The following is a 17,519-nucleotide window of genomic DNA, read 5'->3' as shown; positions in this document are numbered from 1 at the left end:
GGACTGGTGACTTCAAGTAATTACAACTGCACACAAGCAAGTTGCTACACTAAGCAACATTAAAAAACACTGTGTCATACCAGAGTTCTAGATAGAGATGCAAAATGCTTGATTAAACTATTGACTTTCATTCATTTGGCTTACGAGTTTTAAGTTAACTTCACTTTTGTTAGGGGAAGCTTAAGTCAATTAGAGAGTGTTCCTTTGAAACCACAAGGCATATCTGTGCTACAGTTTATGCGCATCTAACTCTGTGGGGAGACTTAAACAGATTTAATAGTTACTTTGTCTCCCAAGGAAACCCCCGAGAACTGTAGTAATTAGGGGCAGGGGGCGAGGTACCTCTGCAGAAAATTCTCAGCATGCTCATCAAACTACAGTTTCAAGGATTTCAGGTGGGTTTCCATGATGGTTAAAGCCAATCTAAATTTATAGCGTAGAGATGGCCTACACGGGATTTCTGGTTATGTGCTCGGGGAAGAGGAGCAAGCAGCATAAGGCAGTTTAGAAGAAAGGAGTGAGAGATGGAGTACCTAAGCTGGGTAGCTGTGACGAATTTTGTGGCCCTATTTTAGCTGCTTTTGTTTTATTTGTTTATTTACTTCATTTATACCCCACCTTTCTCCCCAGTGGAAACCCAAAGTGGTTTGCATCATTCTCCTCTCCTCTATTTTATCCTCACAACAACAGTATTATGAGGTGGGTCAGGCTGAACGCGTGTGTGACGGGGCCAAGGTCACCCAGAGAGCTTCCGTGGCAGAGTGGGGGTTCAAACTGGGTTCTCTCAGATCCTCATCTGACACTCTTAGCCATCATATCGTGCTGGCTCTGTATGCAGTAAGATGAAACGAGTAAATGTCTACTCTTCCTTGGAAGTAATTGGATTTAGGGATGACCGGACATGCAAGATTTGAGTAGATGATACAGCATTGGAAGAAGCAGTTCCTGAGAAATCCTGGTTAAACTGCTGTCGTAACCTAAACACACAGGGAAAATATTGCCATTTTGTTTTGTTTGCAGGAACTCCTGAATTCATGGCTCCCGAAATGTACGAAGAACATTATGACGAGTCTGTAGACGTCTATGCGTTTGGAATGTGCATGCTGGAGATGGCGACCTCCGAGTACCCTTACTCTGAATGCCAAAATGCAGCTCAAATCTACCGAAAAGTAACCAGTGTAAGCATAAATATTCTCATTTGGCAAACTCACACATTTGCATCTTAAAATTGTTCAGCCTATTTATTAGATGGGATGCAGGTCTTGTTGTTCATAAAGCAGCTGCTAAACTTAGTCTGGGCACGTTATCCAAATATTGCTGACTTCTTCCAAAATACCTCATCTTTTGAGATGTCACTTGAGCTGAAAATGGTTATAGGGCTGTTTGGTGTACAGATAGCTTAATTGGTAATATCCTGCAAGCTAAGCTTGTGATGTTGAAGATCTGGAACCCAGATCAGAAGATAAAGGTTCCTGGAACAAACCACAGTTCTGTCCCGCTCCATTTGGTTTAGTTGCCGCCTGTCTCAGAAGCATCCCAGTTGCTTTTCTGTAGCCACGTTAGGGCCAAAGAAGGACCAGCCTATAGCCTGCTGTTTACGGCCCAGCTGACACAGGCTCTTTCATAGTTAGGTTGGCAGCTCAGTTCATTCATTGAGTCTGCTCCTGCTTTCTCAATCGCTAAAGAGGGTAGATTAGAGACTGAGCAATGATCAGTCAGAGGATGTTGAGATACCTCGGACAATTGGTATGGTCATGAACTAGCTGACGCAAAATGGTTGCAGAGAAATAATATTTCTTTGCTGCTATCATCAACCATAGCTTCATAGGTCTCCCAGTGGGCTCTATAGCATGTTCTGTCAGATCCTCTAGCATCTTCCCGGATGTCCTCCAGCCCTCTTTAGGTCTCCCAGCTCTGTGGTAAACCATGGGGCTGGCTTCTGCCCTGAGAGTGGTGGGAGAGGTGGATGAGGAGTACGGTTGCCAGCTCCAGGTTGGGAAATTCCTGGATATTTTGGGGGGGTGGCGCCTGGGGAGGGCTGGGTTTGGACCTCAGCATGGTATAATGTCCTAGAGTCCACCCTCCAAAGCAGCCATTTTCTCCAGGGGAACTGCTCTCTGTGGCCTGGTTGGAATTCCGGGCGATCTCCCTCCACCACCTGGAGGTTGACAACCCTGATGAGGAGCGATCTTGTCAGTGGCTTCCGGAAGCTTGATTTGAGTCCAGTGGCATCTTAGAGACCCACAGCATTTTCAGAGTGTGGAATTTTGAGAGCCAGAGCTGCTTCAAGAAGCTTCACATTCCAAGCTCCCACCACTGACTCAATAGAGCTTGTGTTTGAAATCCTAAAATCCCCCAGAGCATTTTGGAATCCAGAAGGAACCATGAGTCTCTGTTGGTAGACCGCTTTAACCCCCCCCAACCCAACCCCCCCCCCCCGTTTTTGTGTGGTATTGGGGCCGTATTCACACATACTTTCAGTAGATAATGATCTGGCCATTGTTCAGGCTGCATCTTCCATCCCAAAAGAAAACTTCCCCTCAGAGGCTCAGTGCAAAAAGATGACGTCTAAGGTTGTGGCCTCTTCCATGAATGGGGCCAGTCACGATTTGGGAGAGGCCCAGAAAAGCTAAAGAAGCTGTAAAAGCCTGGCTAGCACTGGCGAGGAGGAGCATTCGGCACGGATGTTGAAACCCCACAAAGCAATCCGTCTGGGTGTCTCCAGTGCCACATCTAAGAGCACCTTTGCTGACTTGGAAATGTTTGTATTACCTATTGGTAAAAGTATATAATAAAAAATATATAAGGAATACACACTCCAAATAAAATGGAATGATGTTCAGTGTGGATTAGATGTCTCCTACGCTTTTGAAGGAATTTGGTGGCTCTCCCCCCTCCCCTTTCCTTGTGTCCTTTGAACAACCTCTTTTTGAGAGTTGGGGGGGGGTGCTCGTGAGCATTTACAAAGGAGGAGGATTGGGCAGCCCTCTTGCGCAAACATCACACACCTTGGAGCCAAAACTTTTCAGCCCTGTACATGAGTACCATATGAAGTCCGGAATATTTTTAAGAAGGGGTGTTTATGATTTAGTAGAAAGGCTTACCAGTGGTGTGAGTTCTCCCCTGTCTTAGATGAGATTACCCTCCCCTTGAAAAGTCAGGCTCGCAGCTTAGGAGTGTTGCTTAACACAGCGGTCACCTGAGAAAGCAAGGTGGCTGCGAGGGTTCAGAGTGCGCCTGCCCAGCTAGGGTTGGTGTGTCGGCTGTGCCCATTCCTGGCTCTGTCAGATCTGACCACACTGATCCAGGCCTTCGTTTCATCTCAGCTGGACTTCTGCAGTGCGTGCTGCCCTTGAAGATGGTTCAGAAGCTGCCGCTAGACGGCTGGTAGGGGCCAGCTCTCAGGGAGACGTGACCCCTGCATGCCCACAATTCTCCTGGCTCCCAGTCTGCTCCTGAGCGCCATTCAAGCTGTTGGCTTTGCCCTTTAAAGCCCTCGGTGGCTTAGGACCGAGGCCTCCGAAGGGGACTGTCTGTCCCCATATATATATATATCCCTGCCCAGGAGTTCAGATCGCAGGGTGGAGCCCTTCTGACCGTCCCATCAACCAAAGAAGCTTCTTTGGTTGAGGGATACACAGGGGGAGGCGTTTCTGTCATGAATGGAGCAGTCTTCCCAGGGAGGTGCGCCTTTCCGTCTTCAGGAGGCAGCTGAAGACTTACTTGGGACAGCTTTTGCTTAACCATTTTAATGTGTTTTAATTGTATTTTTAACCTGTGTTTCTAATAGTTGTTTGTCATGTTTATGTTGGTTTATATTTTATATTGTAAGCTGCCTTGAGCTCTTTTTGGTGTAGGTAAAGGTAAAGGTAGTCCCCTGTGCAAGCACCGAGTCATTACTGACCCATGGCGGGGGGGGGGCACATCGCATCACGACATTCTCTTAGCAGACTTTTTGTTACAGGGTGGTATGCCTCATCGCCTCCCCCAGTCATCTACACTGGTGTAAAGGCGTGATAAAGGTGATGTGATTGGCGTAAAGGTGGCTAATAAAGGTTTTAAATAAATAAATAAAAACTCTTAGGAGGAAAGCACAGTATAAATACTATTTGTATCTCCCTTTACTTCATTTATACCCCACCTTCCTTCCCAGTGCAGCTCAAGATTGCTTACGTTGTTCTCTCCTCCGTTTTATCCTCACCACGACGGCTCTGGCAGGTAGGCGAGGCTGAGGTCACTCAGCACGCTTCCCTGGCAGAGCGGGATTTGAACCCGGGTCTCCCAGAGCCTAGACTCACACACCAACCGCTGTGCCATGCTGACTCTTATTGAAGTTGAAATGTTGAAAGCATGTCGTAGATGCTGTTTCAGTAATCTTTGCAACAGTCCTGTAAGGGAAGGCTGATAATATCCAGGGTAGGGGATAGGGGCAGGTACAGAGAGAGAATGGTTTTTGGGGAACCAGCCCACTGAGCTCCTCACTTGAGCTATACTTTCCAAGAGTAGAGGATAGATATGGCTAAGGTGCTTTACAGGAGCTGAGGACTGCGGTTCTCATCTTTATGGCGAAAAATATTTTAGTATATTATCTGTTCGATCCTAAGCCCATGTCTTTTCTGCAAGAGGTTTTTTCAATAGTTCTGGCCCTGCACAGCTTTGGTCTCCTCTGAGTTCTGCGGACGCAGTCAAAATGCTTCAGTCCAGTCCCCGAATTGCTTTCCAGACTTCTTTGTGTTCTGCTCCATGAAGGGCTGCGCCAACGGCAGAACTGAACTTTCCTGGGCTTTTCAGCAGTTTCTCTCCCAGTGCACATACCTGGTTTTTTTTTCTTTTCAACCAAGTTAGAAGACAGCTTTTTTGAAGCGCTGGATATTTTCCCTGGTGTCAGACCTGGCTCTGCTCTTTGCCTTTCACTCTGCCCTTTATCCCACTATGTCCTGATTTGTTGAACAGCAATGGGTAACTACACTCTTCCCCCCTTTCTTCCCCCTCCACTGTCAACCCTCATTTTTTCATTGTTTGATTGATATGCGTTGTGTCAACTCTCAACCCAAGATTGTGTGGAAGTATGTTTTATTTCCTATTTTTTAAGTCCAGGTTGTTTTTTCTCTTTTTCGTTTTTTTTAAAACAACCACGTTACACCATTTTTCAAAAAAATAAATCCTGTTTAAAATTTTAAACTTTTCCTTCAGAACACCTCAGCCAATCAAAACTTTTGTAGCTCAAAGGGGGTACGGTAGAGGTTCACCACAACCCCGGCCCCCCCCCCGCCCAATGTCCAAACATTGCAGTGCAGGCACAAAACGGGGGGGGGGGGGGGGGAAAGGGCACACTGATGGAACTGCTGGCATTTGTCTTCCCCCAGAAAGCTCACAGCAGAAACAGGCATATTTTTAAGTGCAGAAATAAAAACCTCTTGTGTTCAATGTCTTGTCGAAGGAGTCAAACTTGTGTTTGACTCCCTCAGGTGCAAAATGATGGGATCCGAAAGCGAATCTGATTCTTGAGGGCTAAATACTCGGGAAGACCTGCTGTAAGTGTGCAATGCAGAAAAGACCAGAGTTATACCTTTATAAGAAAAAGAAATAACTGCTTTTCTTTACTAGATTAATTTTTATGCACAGTCAAGAAATGTTCTTATGTATGTTTGTGAATAGGCAAAGCTAAAGGAAAAGAATAGTCAAATGGATTAGAATAGATATTGTCCCCTTTTCCAAATATTACATAAAGTCTGGACATTCATCATGATCTTATTTAGAGAATAGCTGGGATTTTTTTTTTTTAAAAGCTACAGTTTGCACAACAGTTGTGTTATAACCAAGCAGAGTTGCTTCCAACTAACTGTTCAGGATCAGGTTTTATGCAGCTAAGCTAGTTCGACTTCTTGGAAGGGCCTTTTAAATTGGGAGTTTTCCATAATTCGGTCCAGCTGTAGCAGGGAAAAGTCCTGCTGTGCATTCCCTACTAACAACTGCATCTCTTTTCTCCTAGGGCATTAAACCTGCTAGTTTTAACAAGGTGACTGACCCAGAGGTGAAAGAGATCATTGAAGGTTGCATTCGGCAAAACAAGTCTGCAAGGTGGGTAGGCCCATTTTATGCTCCCTGCTGCTTTGTGCGCCTTAAATTAAGAGGCAGCCTTTGAGAGTCTTGGCAGGGCTTTGCCAGTGCCAGCAACAAAGCATTCCTGACTAAGCACAGCACTTCTGAGCACCTGCTTAAGTCCCTTCGAAGTCAAAGGAAATTACGCTCGTGCACTGTAAATCACATGGCTAAACTGGGATTTGTCTGGCTTGTTTCCAAAATATTAAGAGAGAGGAGTCGTATCTGGAGGAAAGAAGGCGGCCCGGTGTGTCAGTATAAGAGGACACGCCAGTGCTCAGAATTTAAGCTGTGATGCGCATTTGAATGGATGGATGGGTTCGGATACCAGAACGCTTGTCCTTGTCTCATCAAGATCTGGCGGTTCAAAACAGAGAGGAAGGATTTCTTGGTTACGAATCTGCATTCCTTACTTTGCACTAGTAGTCTGTCCAAAGGGTATAGTATTAGAGAGGAAGTTACTGTATGATAATCAAGTAGAGTTGCACCCCCCTCCCCCCCCAAAAAAAATCTGGGAAATCCAGATTGGATTTCAGGGATCCCCCCAAAATCTATGATCCTTGAAATCCAAGAAAGATTCTCTGATCCAGTTGGGCAAGATTAGAGAATCCCAGGTTTATCCTGCCATTATGCCTTATGGGGAAAACTATTTGGGGGCTATCTGGGGGGGGGGCATTTTTCAAATAAGCTTCACTAGCCTGCTGTTGACTGTCCACTAAAGAGCCCCCAGGAAGCCCCGCCAGTCTCGGTTGTTTCCTGTGGCGGGAAAGATTCCAAACTGGCTCTCGGGCAGAGACCCAAAGGACAAGGCAGTCACCAGCTAAAGGCACGCTCCCCGAGGCAAGAGGAGGCCCGGCAGAGCCACACTGTGATCCCCTCAAAACCAAAGTGCCCCGTGAACAAGTTGCCGCCATTGTTTCCTATTATGGGAAGATTTCCAAGCTAGCTGGAAAGATTCCAGAGGCACACTCCCCAATGCTAGCTCAACCCAGAGAAAGCCCAGCAGAACCAAACTGAAGCGAGAGACTGGAATCCCCCCAGAACCAGTGAAGCAAGGGGTCCAACATCAAACCAGAGAATCACGTCAAAACAAAGAATTTCGCCCACACCAAACAGTAGCAAGGGACACTGTTGCAGCGTAACCCAACTGAACTAGCGTTACTCCCAGAAACCAGGCAAACAAGGGGAGCTCCTGCATGGACTGGCCATTCGTTCCCCCCTCCCTGCCTCACTCCCCCTCCCTTTTGGGAAAAATAGGGGAGAAGACAGGGAAACAGCCAGCCAAGAGGCTGAAGCCACATTTCCCAGATTTACTTGGGTTAACCGGATTTATCCAGAGGTTTTGGTCCAGGGCCTGGATCAGATTTGGGATTCTCTAATTTCATCTGGAAAAGCTAGATTTACCTTGTTCCCAGACCCAGATTGCGTACCCCTGGTTACTGAAGCTGGAAATGTTGGTCCTCTTTTCAGTTTTAACCTGTAGCAAAATCTAAGGGAAAGGGGGGGGGGGTTGGCCTTAGTGTTAAAAATGCAAAGGTCTGCTTTGTTCCCCTGAAGGAGTGCTGAATTGAGACCACATTGCCTGAATTGTTAAATAATGATGAGCCCACCAATTGTCTGTCTGCCTCTGCTGTGCGAATCAGAAGACTCTCTGTTATTTCCTATATTTTATTGTCAGATTGTCTATTAGAGATCTCTTGAACCATGCCTTTTTTGCTGAGGACACTGGGCTTAGGGTGGAGCTGGCAGAGGAGGATGATGGGTTGGATTCCTCCTTGGCTTTGCGACTGTGGGTGGAAGATCCCAAGAAGCTGAAAGGCAAGCACAAAGACAATGAAGCGATTGAGTTCAGTTTCAACCTGGAAACAGACGTCCCAGAGGAAGTAGCTTGTGAAATGGTAGGTTCCTTTCTTCTGCTGCTGCCTCGTGTCTGGCTCAGAGCTTCATCTGTGTCATTTTATGTTTTCCCTTTTATGATCTCTCTTATTGTCTGTTGTGGTATCATACTCTTCTTTTCTGGTCACCATAGTGTCTAAATATATATATCATTGTGTGAAACTTTATCCCCTACACCCTGTGCTTTCTTTACAAGTAAAAATATTTTTGAAGCCTGAAAAGAAAATAACTCGGGAGAATTCACTGAAACTTTCTTCCTGAGAAAGCTAGCAGCTAGCTTCTTGTTGGCAAACAAGTGTTATATCTACAAATAAGACTTGTGGATGCTGGGAGCATTCAACATTTCACCTCCTCCCTGTAGTCTGAAGATGTGGCCCGGTCCTGCGTAGGAACTCAGGGCGTGAGACTTCTAGCTGCGTTTCTTCATCACCTCAGATCCAAAAGGGAGAGACCCCTGTTGAGAGTGACTCGCAAATCCAGAAGAATGTCTGTAAGCACAGACGGGTAGCAGTTTGGAAGAGCAGAAGTGGTTTTCAGTGGAGTTGTGCTTTTTCTCTTGCTGTCCAGGTGAAGTCAGGATTCTTCCATGAAAGTGATTCTAAAGCTGTTGCTAAATCCATCAGAGATCGGGTCACCCTGGCCAAGAAGATACGGGAGCGGAGGCAGGTGGGCTACTTAGAGGAAAGGAAGGATTTCCAGGGCAAGCTGCCCAGTGGTCTGCCGCTGCTCCAGCCACCGGGCTCATCGTTCACCTCTCTTTGCCAGCCGAGCAAGACGGAATGTGAAGAAACGGAGGTGGATCAGCATGTTCGGCAGCTGACCCTTCAGCAAATGCGGCAGAGCTCCTCTCTCATAGGTAAGGGGACCGATCAGGGCCTGTCCCCCGAAACCGTCCTGAGCGAAGGCTATAAAGAGTAACTCTGAGCATCGTTGCGTGCGGCCAGATGGGTTACTCCAGTGGGTGTTTTGGCTTATGGCTCAATTATTTGCTTGTTTAGTGGGAGGTAATTGGCATGTACGCTGTGGTTTATTTCTGTGGCAGTTGCCCCGGCTTACTTGGTAGCTCTTAGCATATTCATTCTGGGGTGCTATAAGTCATTTTAATCCTTCCTGGAATAATTTATTTTGTGGTAAAGTTCTCTGATCTTATATATGTGAACATATGTGAAAGTCTCCACCCCCATTCATCTTTAAGTGAGATCCCTGGCTTGTGAAAACATTTTTAATGATTGTTTAAAACAAAAGGCCAAGCAGAGAAAAAAAGAGAAGTCCCTTCCCTCAAACAAACTTTAAATGAAAGCAAGAGCAAAAGGAAATAAAAATAACATTTGAATTGGTAGATTTGCATAACAGTAAGGAAGGAGGAGTTGTGAAGGGGAGAGGCTGATTGGATGCAGTCTTAGGAGGAGAACCTGTGGGGATTCATGCGCGTGCATAATACAGCTGTGGCCGCAGGAACAAGTGTACCTCTTATCAGAGAGTAAACATGTAGAATTCTGTCCACTTGCATGAATTCGTGGAGGGCATATCATCTGAGTTGGCTCTAAGTCTCCAGATCTGGGATCCCACCGTCCCACAGTAGCAAGAAACAGAGTGCTTGGGTGAGGATTTAGCCCACTCTGAAGAGCATGTGTGACGTAGTGAAGTGTTGGCTTTGCTGTCAGAGCAACTGATTTTAGGGAAAAGACCCTTACTGCTTGATCGCCCAGCTTGTGTGCCTGAACTAACATGAAATGCAAGCTTGGCATACCTAGGCGCACACAGGGTTCTGTGGTTCTGATACAGTCTGTGCAATTATTCCATTTCTCTTCATAACCTTCTTGCAGGGTACATTAGACTAGAAGAGTACTAACTCCTTAAACTTGATGGGCTGTATAGGCGTTTCAACCCAGGCACAAACTCCAGGGCTCTTCCATCTATTCTGTACTGATTCCTAACAGAAGCTAAAGACTGATAATCCAAAAAGCGAATTCCGGCGATCGGGGGCTTCTGCCTCTGGGGCTTCTGCACGAAGTATACTGGTGCTGACGGAAAGAGACGCAATCATCAAAATGTTGGACCTTTCCTCTCTGCTCTCACTGAGAAAGCAGGCTTCCATATTGTTGCACTGTTTCCGGTCCGAGTTGTGCAGGGCATGTTCCTTGAAAGCCTGTGTTGCGCTTTGCACACCCCAAGTGTTTATGTGCATGAGGAGGTGGAGGGGAGGAGGAGGGGAAACGCTTCTTGCCTCACCTGCTAGAGCTAACGCCCTCTGTTTTCCTGCCTTCCGTGCTGATACAGCTGACAGCTCATCTGAGAGAGGAGTGGTGTCCCTTACACTGTCCGATGCCTCCAGCCAACATAGCCTGGCTTTCTCCTCCGAACAGATGGCGGGCGCCCAACCAGCCTCCAATCCCTCCCAAATCGAAAACAGTGTACAAGGACAAATCTACACATCCCAGCAACTGGTGGGGCATTATCAGCCAATGCCAGGGGTAAGGGGCCCGTAGCTTTTAAAAGTATGAAGCCTGGTAATATGGCCATATTGGTATTTCAGTGTAGATTATTATGACTGTACTGATCCAAGCAGAAATAATGAAAAAGCCATTTTAATCAGGATGTGTGTGTTTAGGTATTATGTTGGAAATATAATAATAATAATAATAATAATAATAATAATAATAATAATAATAATAATAATAATAGATTTGTATACTGCCCTTCAGGACAACTTAACACTCACTCAGAGCGATTTACAAAGTATGTCATTATAATCCCCACAACAAAACACCCTGTGAGGTGGATGGGGCTGAGAGAGCTCTGATAGAGCTGTGACTGACCCAAGGTCACACCCAGCTGGCTTCAAGTGGAGGAGTGGGGAAGCAAACCCGGTTCTCCAAATTAGAGTCCTGCTGCTCTTAACCACTAAACTGGCAGTAAACTTTTTAAGATAGTACTAGTTATAAAAGTAGCCTAACTATAAAAGTAGCTGGAGGGTAATACTTGTGCCTATGGTCACTGGGAGGGCCCAAACTTCAACACAGATTTTAACTCGGTTGTTATCAGTTGTGTGCCAGCATGTTTGGGTGGACCATGTTGGCTTATGCTGTTTATCATCAACTAACAGTTTGATTTTGTTCTTTTCTTAAAACCTAAACATTTTAAAGAGCCTAGGGACTGCTTAGCATAGCGGCAAAGAGAATGAACGGGCAAGTTCTCTGCTTTGAATGTCCCCTCAGGTGAGGGTCGGCCTGCAGCAAGTGATTCTGTCCTAGTCTCAGACTACTCTTCCCCTCCGCAATTGTCAATATAGGGATGGCACTAGCCTGTCTTGCAAGCTTTTGGAAGGATAACAAGATAGTGGGAATGAAGTGCTTTAAAGTACTATGCAAGTGTTACTAAAAGACTTTTGATCTAGGGTTCATTTGACTGCCTTAGAGTAAGCATGGGTGGGAATGTGCGGTAGATGTCCTGAAACACTTCCGTGCACCCTGTTGAATTGTTGGGTTCTTCACTAAGTAATGCTTTTAACAGGGCTTACGAGCCTATCTTTGATTAGTTCTTCTCTGCCCTAGGGAAGGTGTCTCCTCTCGGGAGGAGGTGAACAGGGCAGGTGATCGTGGGAGGGCGGGAGCGCAGCACCATCTTCTTGTTTCTCTGAGAACAATTTGTTAACTGTCCTTCATGCAGATGCAACAGCCGCCAACGAATGTGCCCCACCCCCAGGCTTTGCCACTCGCCCAGGCTCCGTCTTCAGCTCTGCCTGCCCACAGCTTGGCACCACCTGCAGCTTGCCAAGCACAGGTTTCCCCTGCTGCAGTTCAGCCGCTCGCACCACGGATGGTAAGGAGCTTCAGTGACGGTCCTTTTGCAGTGGCTGAAAGCCGCTCTGCAAGGGTCTGAACTATTAAGCCATGCTCCTACAAAGACCATTTCATAGGAAATCCTTTTTGCAGTCCAGCTAAACTTTTAAAAAGTTCTCCTAGACCTGTGCTCCGAGGGAGATAAGCAGGTGAGCAGGTGAGCAGAGTATACTGAACAGACCTTCACAGCAACAGTTCTGCACCGTAAATTCTCCAGTGGCTCGCAGGTGGGGCAGCTCCCACACACTGCAAGTGTAGTCCTGCTAAAAGGCAGCACAAGAAAGGGCTGAAGCTATCCAAACCATCCCAGGTTCCAGTTTTGCTTCTGCTGGAGTTCTGCCAGGCCCGGTTGTTCTTAGGCTAGAGCTATTTGCCTTCCCTAACCCTAACTTTAGTAGGTAGCTGCTAGGAGGCATAGAAGGCCAGGAGGGAGGGCGTGATCCCAGAGGAGGCACGTGCACCCCTTCCTCATGCTTGCTTTCCTGTGCTTCACCCCTGCCCCCCCCCCAGCTGACAGGAAAGTAAAAAAAATTTCATTTACATTATTTATAGTCCACCTTTCCCACTGAGACACAGGGTGGATTCCATCGGCTGGAATGTTCAATAAACAGTGCTATACAGTAAGGACAGCAGAAATCTGAAAACCAGCAGAAATCCAGTACAGAGCTGGAAAACAATGCAGAATCAGGACATAAGCAGACTGATGTATTGAACAGCCTGGAACTATCCAGTAGGAGCATACTTGCACCAAGAGAGAGTAGTATAGTCTACAGTCTCTGTCCCTCTGCCAACACATCTATCTGAGCCATTTCCTCACAGCACAGCCCTCCAACCTGTGTCAAAAAAGCCCTCCTAAATAATTCAGTTGTCGTAAACTTTACTGTTGGCCACGTCTGCTACCCTTGGTCCCACTGTTGCGTGGCTGCCATCCGATGCCACTTTCCCTTAGGGAGGGCTCCTACATGGGACCGCCTTGTCACCCCTAACTGCGATTTGGCCCCCAAGGGTTCAGACAACAACTGTAGGAGAGAGATTTTTCTAACTTCCCAAAGTTAAACAAATCTACAACAAGGCTTGTCGCTGGAAAAAAAATATACAGAGTTACAAAAGAATGACATTATCAGAGTCATCCAGCCAGGCTTCGTTTGGACATGCCAGTTCACTCTTCCTCTCCACCACGGAATCGTGGAGTGCGCAACAGCGTCATTTGTGTCCTCTCTGGTCAGCTGGTACGTTGCTCCCAGCCCTGAGTCCAAGCAGGTAAGGCGGGATAGAAAGGATTTAAATAAAAAAGGATGGCTTAGAATGCAAATATGTAAAGTGGGAGTTAAACTGATAAACTCGCCACATACGTTCCTGAGGACGGAGCAGAGGTTGAGAAGGACAGTGAGCCCAGCTGTACTTCATGGTATGTCTCACAAACTCACCCCTCCTCCCACTATCACACTTCCCTAACCCCTTCAGCACTCCAGTGCCTTCAGCTTTCCTGGAAGATCGGCTACATCCACCACAAAAAAGCAGTCAGAAATTCCCTCCCTCCCCCACACACGCCCCAAAAGCCTTATAAAGGCAAAACTGTGCAAACAACCACCAAAGAAGCCAGACTAACAGGCACTGCTTAAAATATATAAGGGGTGGGCAAGTCGGAGGCCTCAAAGTGGACAGTGGAGCCCTCCCCCCCCCATCATCGTCCTGCAGTGCCACCTGAAGGTGACCCTCAGTGTCTTGTGGTATGGAGCACAAATGACGCCTGGAAGTCCCTTGCCATCTCCCTGTCCTGGGCCACCTCTAGTCACAGCCTGGCAGAGTGAACCCAAGTGAGGAGGGCAGTTCCAAGAAAATGGGGGGGGGGGCGGGAAGGTGGCAAAAGCTCACCACCCTCCCTTATTGGTGTCCAGGGGATCTTCAGGGCTGGGCCATTTGCCAGTCAAGAGCCTGCTATTGGTGGCTGTCTGTCGTGAGAAACTGTTGGTAAGATGGCAGCCTGAAAGTTCAGAAGAGTTGAGATTCTTCCCGATGCCCCTGCCCTGTTGGATGCTCTGCGACATCCCAACGGTCCGTACTTTACGCCAGTAACTCTGGAGGAAAGAAGAAGTGTCACTTACTGGGAATGTTGCTTTTCAAACATTCTGCGATGGACAAGTCTACCCACATGTCTCCCCCTCTCCAAACAGAAGGAAGGGTTTAGAATGCAAATATGGTGGGAACTGGGGGATTGGCTTTGGGAGAGCCAATATGGCTACGTAGCCAGTCTAGTTCCAGTGGAATGTTACTGTTTCCTATCAAGTTGTTCTCTAGCTGTCACTGATGATTTATGGATTTTTAGTATTCGCTCCGTACTGAAAAGGACATGTATTATGTGGTTTTCGATGCTCAATCTGCTCAATCTGGATAGCTCTAGAAAAGCTTCTCCTCTAGCAAAAGGGCTCTGATACTTGCCAAGAGTCAGCATCGTCCCTCTCTTTGGAGCTCCTTTGACTGAAAATTCACAGTGTAGCTATTTTTCTGTCTGCTGCATTAGTGCGACCTTTCCTTCATTCTGCTTAGTCCCCAGCAAAGAGAAATGCCGGTGGTCCAGCTCTTGGGATCCTGCTGAACAAATGTCTGGTTGCTCCCAGATAGAATATATGGATACGGCAATTGTGTTGTGCTGCTAAGGTTGTTGGTCAGGAAACATCCGCTGAACACTTTCTTGCTTTGTTTAGCTTATGGGATCTTTATGAGGTGGAACTTTTTTTAGGGGGGGGGATTCTTTGTAGGGGGTGAGACTGAAATTCCTTAAAATAAGATCTTGTTGCAAAGATTGTGTGTTTTAACCTGACTGTTTTCTCTTCAGCTTCCAGATTCACAAGCACCCTATAGCGTAGAGGGACAGACTTTGGATGGATCTGTCATGGGAGTCCCTCAGCAGATCTTGGCCGTAGCCTCCCCGCAGACGATGAACCAGCATGTGCCCGCCAACAAGCAGCGGGACTCTGCTGCTCAGGCGGCTACTGCCCAGGCTTCAGCTGCTGTGGGGTCAGTGGAACTGGAGCCCCTGTCCACCAGCTTCGTGCCCGTTGGTCACTCACCTGCGCTACAGGGGAAACCCTCAGTTCAGTTTATCAACAATATTCAGAATTTGGCCCAGGGCCCCCCTAATGCCTCGGCTGCGCAGCCCGTTCCACTAGGAGTCGCATCCGTGCAACAGCCTCAGCAAGTTCACCAGCAGGCAGCATCTGCCCAGCAGCCCCAGCAAGTTCCTGAACAGCGAGCATCCGCCCAGCAGGCTGCCCAGCAGGGGACACCCGCACAAGTTCCGCAGCAAGTGACACCTACGCAGCAGGTTCTCCAGCAGATTCCTCTGCAGCTGGCCTCCATGCAGTCACTGGTGTCTACACCGCAGCCCCAGCAAGTGGCCTCCATGCAGCAGCCTCTGCAAGTCCCGCAGCCGGGGGTGCCCCTACAGCCGCCTCAACACGTTCCCCAGCAAGTGCCATCCATGAATAAAGTTCCAGTCATGCCGCAGTCCCAGCAGATTCCCCAGCATGTGGCCTCCCTGCAGCAGAACCAGCAGGTGGCATCGATTCAACCGCTTCCGCAGGTGGCAGTCCTGCAGCAGCCTGCACAAGTGGCCAAGCCAGTTAATTCCCTGCAGCCGCCGCAGCAGATGGCTTCCATTCAGCAGACCCAGCAAGTGGTGTCAGCAGCACATCAGATCTCTACCCTGCCACAGCCTCAGCAAATGGTACCAGTGCAGCAACACCAGCCATATCAAGAGATGTCCGTAGATGCTTTGGTGCAGGCATCTCTGGTCCAGCCAGAGCAGCAGGCTCTCCCAGTCCATCAGCCAGCAGGTCAGCATGCTTGTGCAGCGCAGCAGATGTTGTACCACCTTCCTATGCAGCAACAGAAACAGGAGCAGTTTGTTTTTCATGCAAGTTCTACAGAGCAATTGCCAGCTGCTGTTCAGCAGGGCACGGAAATGCAGCCACAGGCGGAGTGCTCAGGTTCAGCTCTGGAACAGGTGGCGCATCCAGTGCAAAACCAGTACCAGCTGCAGGCCCAAGATCAACGAATATATCCAGTCCAGTCCCCGTATCAGCTTCGGCCTTCTGAGCAGCCGAGGCACCAAGCGCAGCCAAATAACCAGCTGCAAGCCTCTGAACCTGTAGCATGTCAGGTGCATGCTGCTTACGCAACGCAGGGTCCAGAGCAGCCTCCCTGCCCGGAACAATTTGTTTTTGGAGTTCCCGGGGCCTATCCAGGGCAGCCCTTGGACCAGCCAACGTATCCAATGCAGCCTTTCTATCCTGGGCAGGCAGCTTACATAACTCAGCCAATGCCATATCCTGCTCAGCCTCCAGAGATCCAGCGACCTCCCTCAGCAGTTCACACTGCAGAGCAGCCGAGTTTTGGTGCGCACTCTCCTGAGCAACCAGCATACAGGATGCAGGATGGTAGCACCAGCTGCATGGAACAACAGATCTGCTTGGCACAGCCCATAGAAATCCATGCTTATTCCGAGCAACAGCCATCTGAGCTGCCTACCTATGTGGTCCAGCAAGATCCTATCATAGGGAACCAACAGCTGCAGCTCACTCATATAGTACCTAGGCTTGCTGAAGGGCAACAGTCAGGATTGCAAGCCCCTACCCCCCTTTCCCAGTCATCTTTCATACCACACATCCAGCCCCAGCCTCCTCACCAGGAGTTCTGCCAACATTCTGCCCCTCAACTGCAGGCTTCTGGCTTGGCTCAGCCACTCAAAAGCACAGCCCCACAGTCTGTCCCAAGCCCTTTACAGGCTCTGTCCCCTGTGCCTGAGCAGCCAGAAGAACCTTATGCAATGCAGCCGCCCTCTGAACTGCCAGCGTTCTTGCACAGCACGCCTCTCCCCCCGCAGCCTCAAGCACTTCATCCCACGGACGACAACCAGCCCTCGACCCGCCTTCCACAGCAGCCGGTCTGTCAGGCAGAGTCGGTGGCCCGGCAGCAGGTCTCTTCCAAGGGTTCTGTGGCAGCACCCTGGAACTCGACAGTGTCCCATAGCGCGTTGACACAGTCACAGGATCCAGGACAAGTTGCCCCACAGGTATGTCTGTTACTGTGAATACAATCTGCTTTCGAGCATTTCCCCCCCGCCCCCCCCACCCCCACCCCCGAAAGGCGAACGAGAGATCCAGAACAAAATGGCAGGGTGATTTTTTTTAATGGTGAAAGTTCCATTTTTAGCTACTGTAAGCACAGCTCTCCCTGAACCTGGGGGAATTCACCCCGGTGTCTACTAGCACATCCAGTTTACGCACTAAATCTTGACTGAATTGCTTTCAGTCCCCAAAATATATTATTTGCATATTGTTTGCTGAACAATCCGAAGTTTTCTCCCTTTCCCTTTACCCATTTTTTTTTAAAAAACAGCATTTATCTTGGATCATCTCACTTAGGAATGTAAAAAAAGGGTGACTGAACAACTGGATTCGTGGTGCTTCCAAGATGACAGACCCCAAACAAAACATGCTTTCTAAGACAAGCAACCTGAAACTCATGTTCACATTGCAAATTTTAATTGTGGCTGGAAAAAAATGTGCTGGAGATAGTGATAGGAAACAGGGCCTCCTCACTTGCTCTAGAGTCGTCCCAGCTGAGCTCGTTTACTGTGCAGATACAACCTAACATACTGTTTCTACACCAGCTCCA

General features: G+C 48.0%; 1 protein-coding gene across 1 annotated transcript in view; it reads left to right on the top strand.

The window, feature by feature from the left end:
* WNK3 (WNK lysine deficient protein kinase 3) overlaps positions 1-17,519 on the top strand; it is a 114,851-nt gene that overhangs the window by 51,905 nt on the left and 45,427 nt on the right. Inside the window, exons 5-11 of the mRNA XM_055003282.1 lie at positions 1,021-1,178; positions 5,993-6,081; positions 7,781-8,000; positions 8,566-8,854; positions 10,279-10,472; positions 11,668-11,820; positions 14,677-16,914. Coding sequence (XP_054859257.1) covers positions 1,021-1,178; positions 5,993-6,081; positions 7,781-8,000; positions 8,566-8,854; positions 10,279-10,472; positions 11,668-11,820; positions 14,677-16,914 — 3,341 coding nt within the window. The remainder of the gene's footprint in view (positions 1-1,020; positions 1,179-5,992; positions 6,082-7,780; positions 8,001-8,565; positions 8,855-10,278; positions 10,473-11,667; positions 11,821-14,676; positions 16,915-17,519) is intronic.

Source organism: Eublepharis macularius, chromosome 19, assembly GCF_028583425.1.
Source record: "Eublepharis macularius isolate TG4126 chromosome 19, MPM_Emac_v1.0, whole genome shotgun sequence".
NCBI classification, from domain to species: domain Eukaryota; kingdom Metazoa; phylum Chordata; class Lepidosauria; order Squamata; family Eublepharidae; genus Eublepharis; species Eublepharis macularius.
Note: the sequence above shows the minus strand (reverse complement) of the source record. Positions and strands in the feature narration are given on the sequence as shown.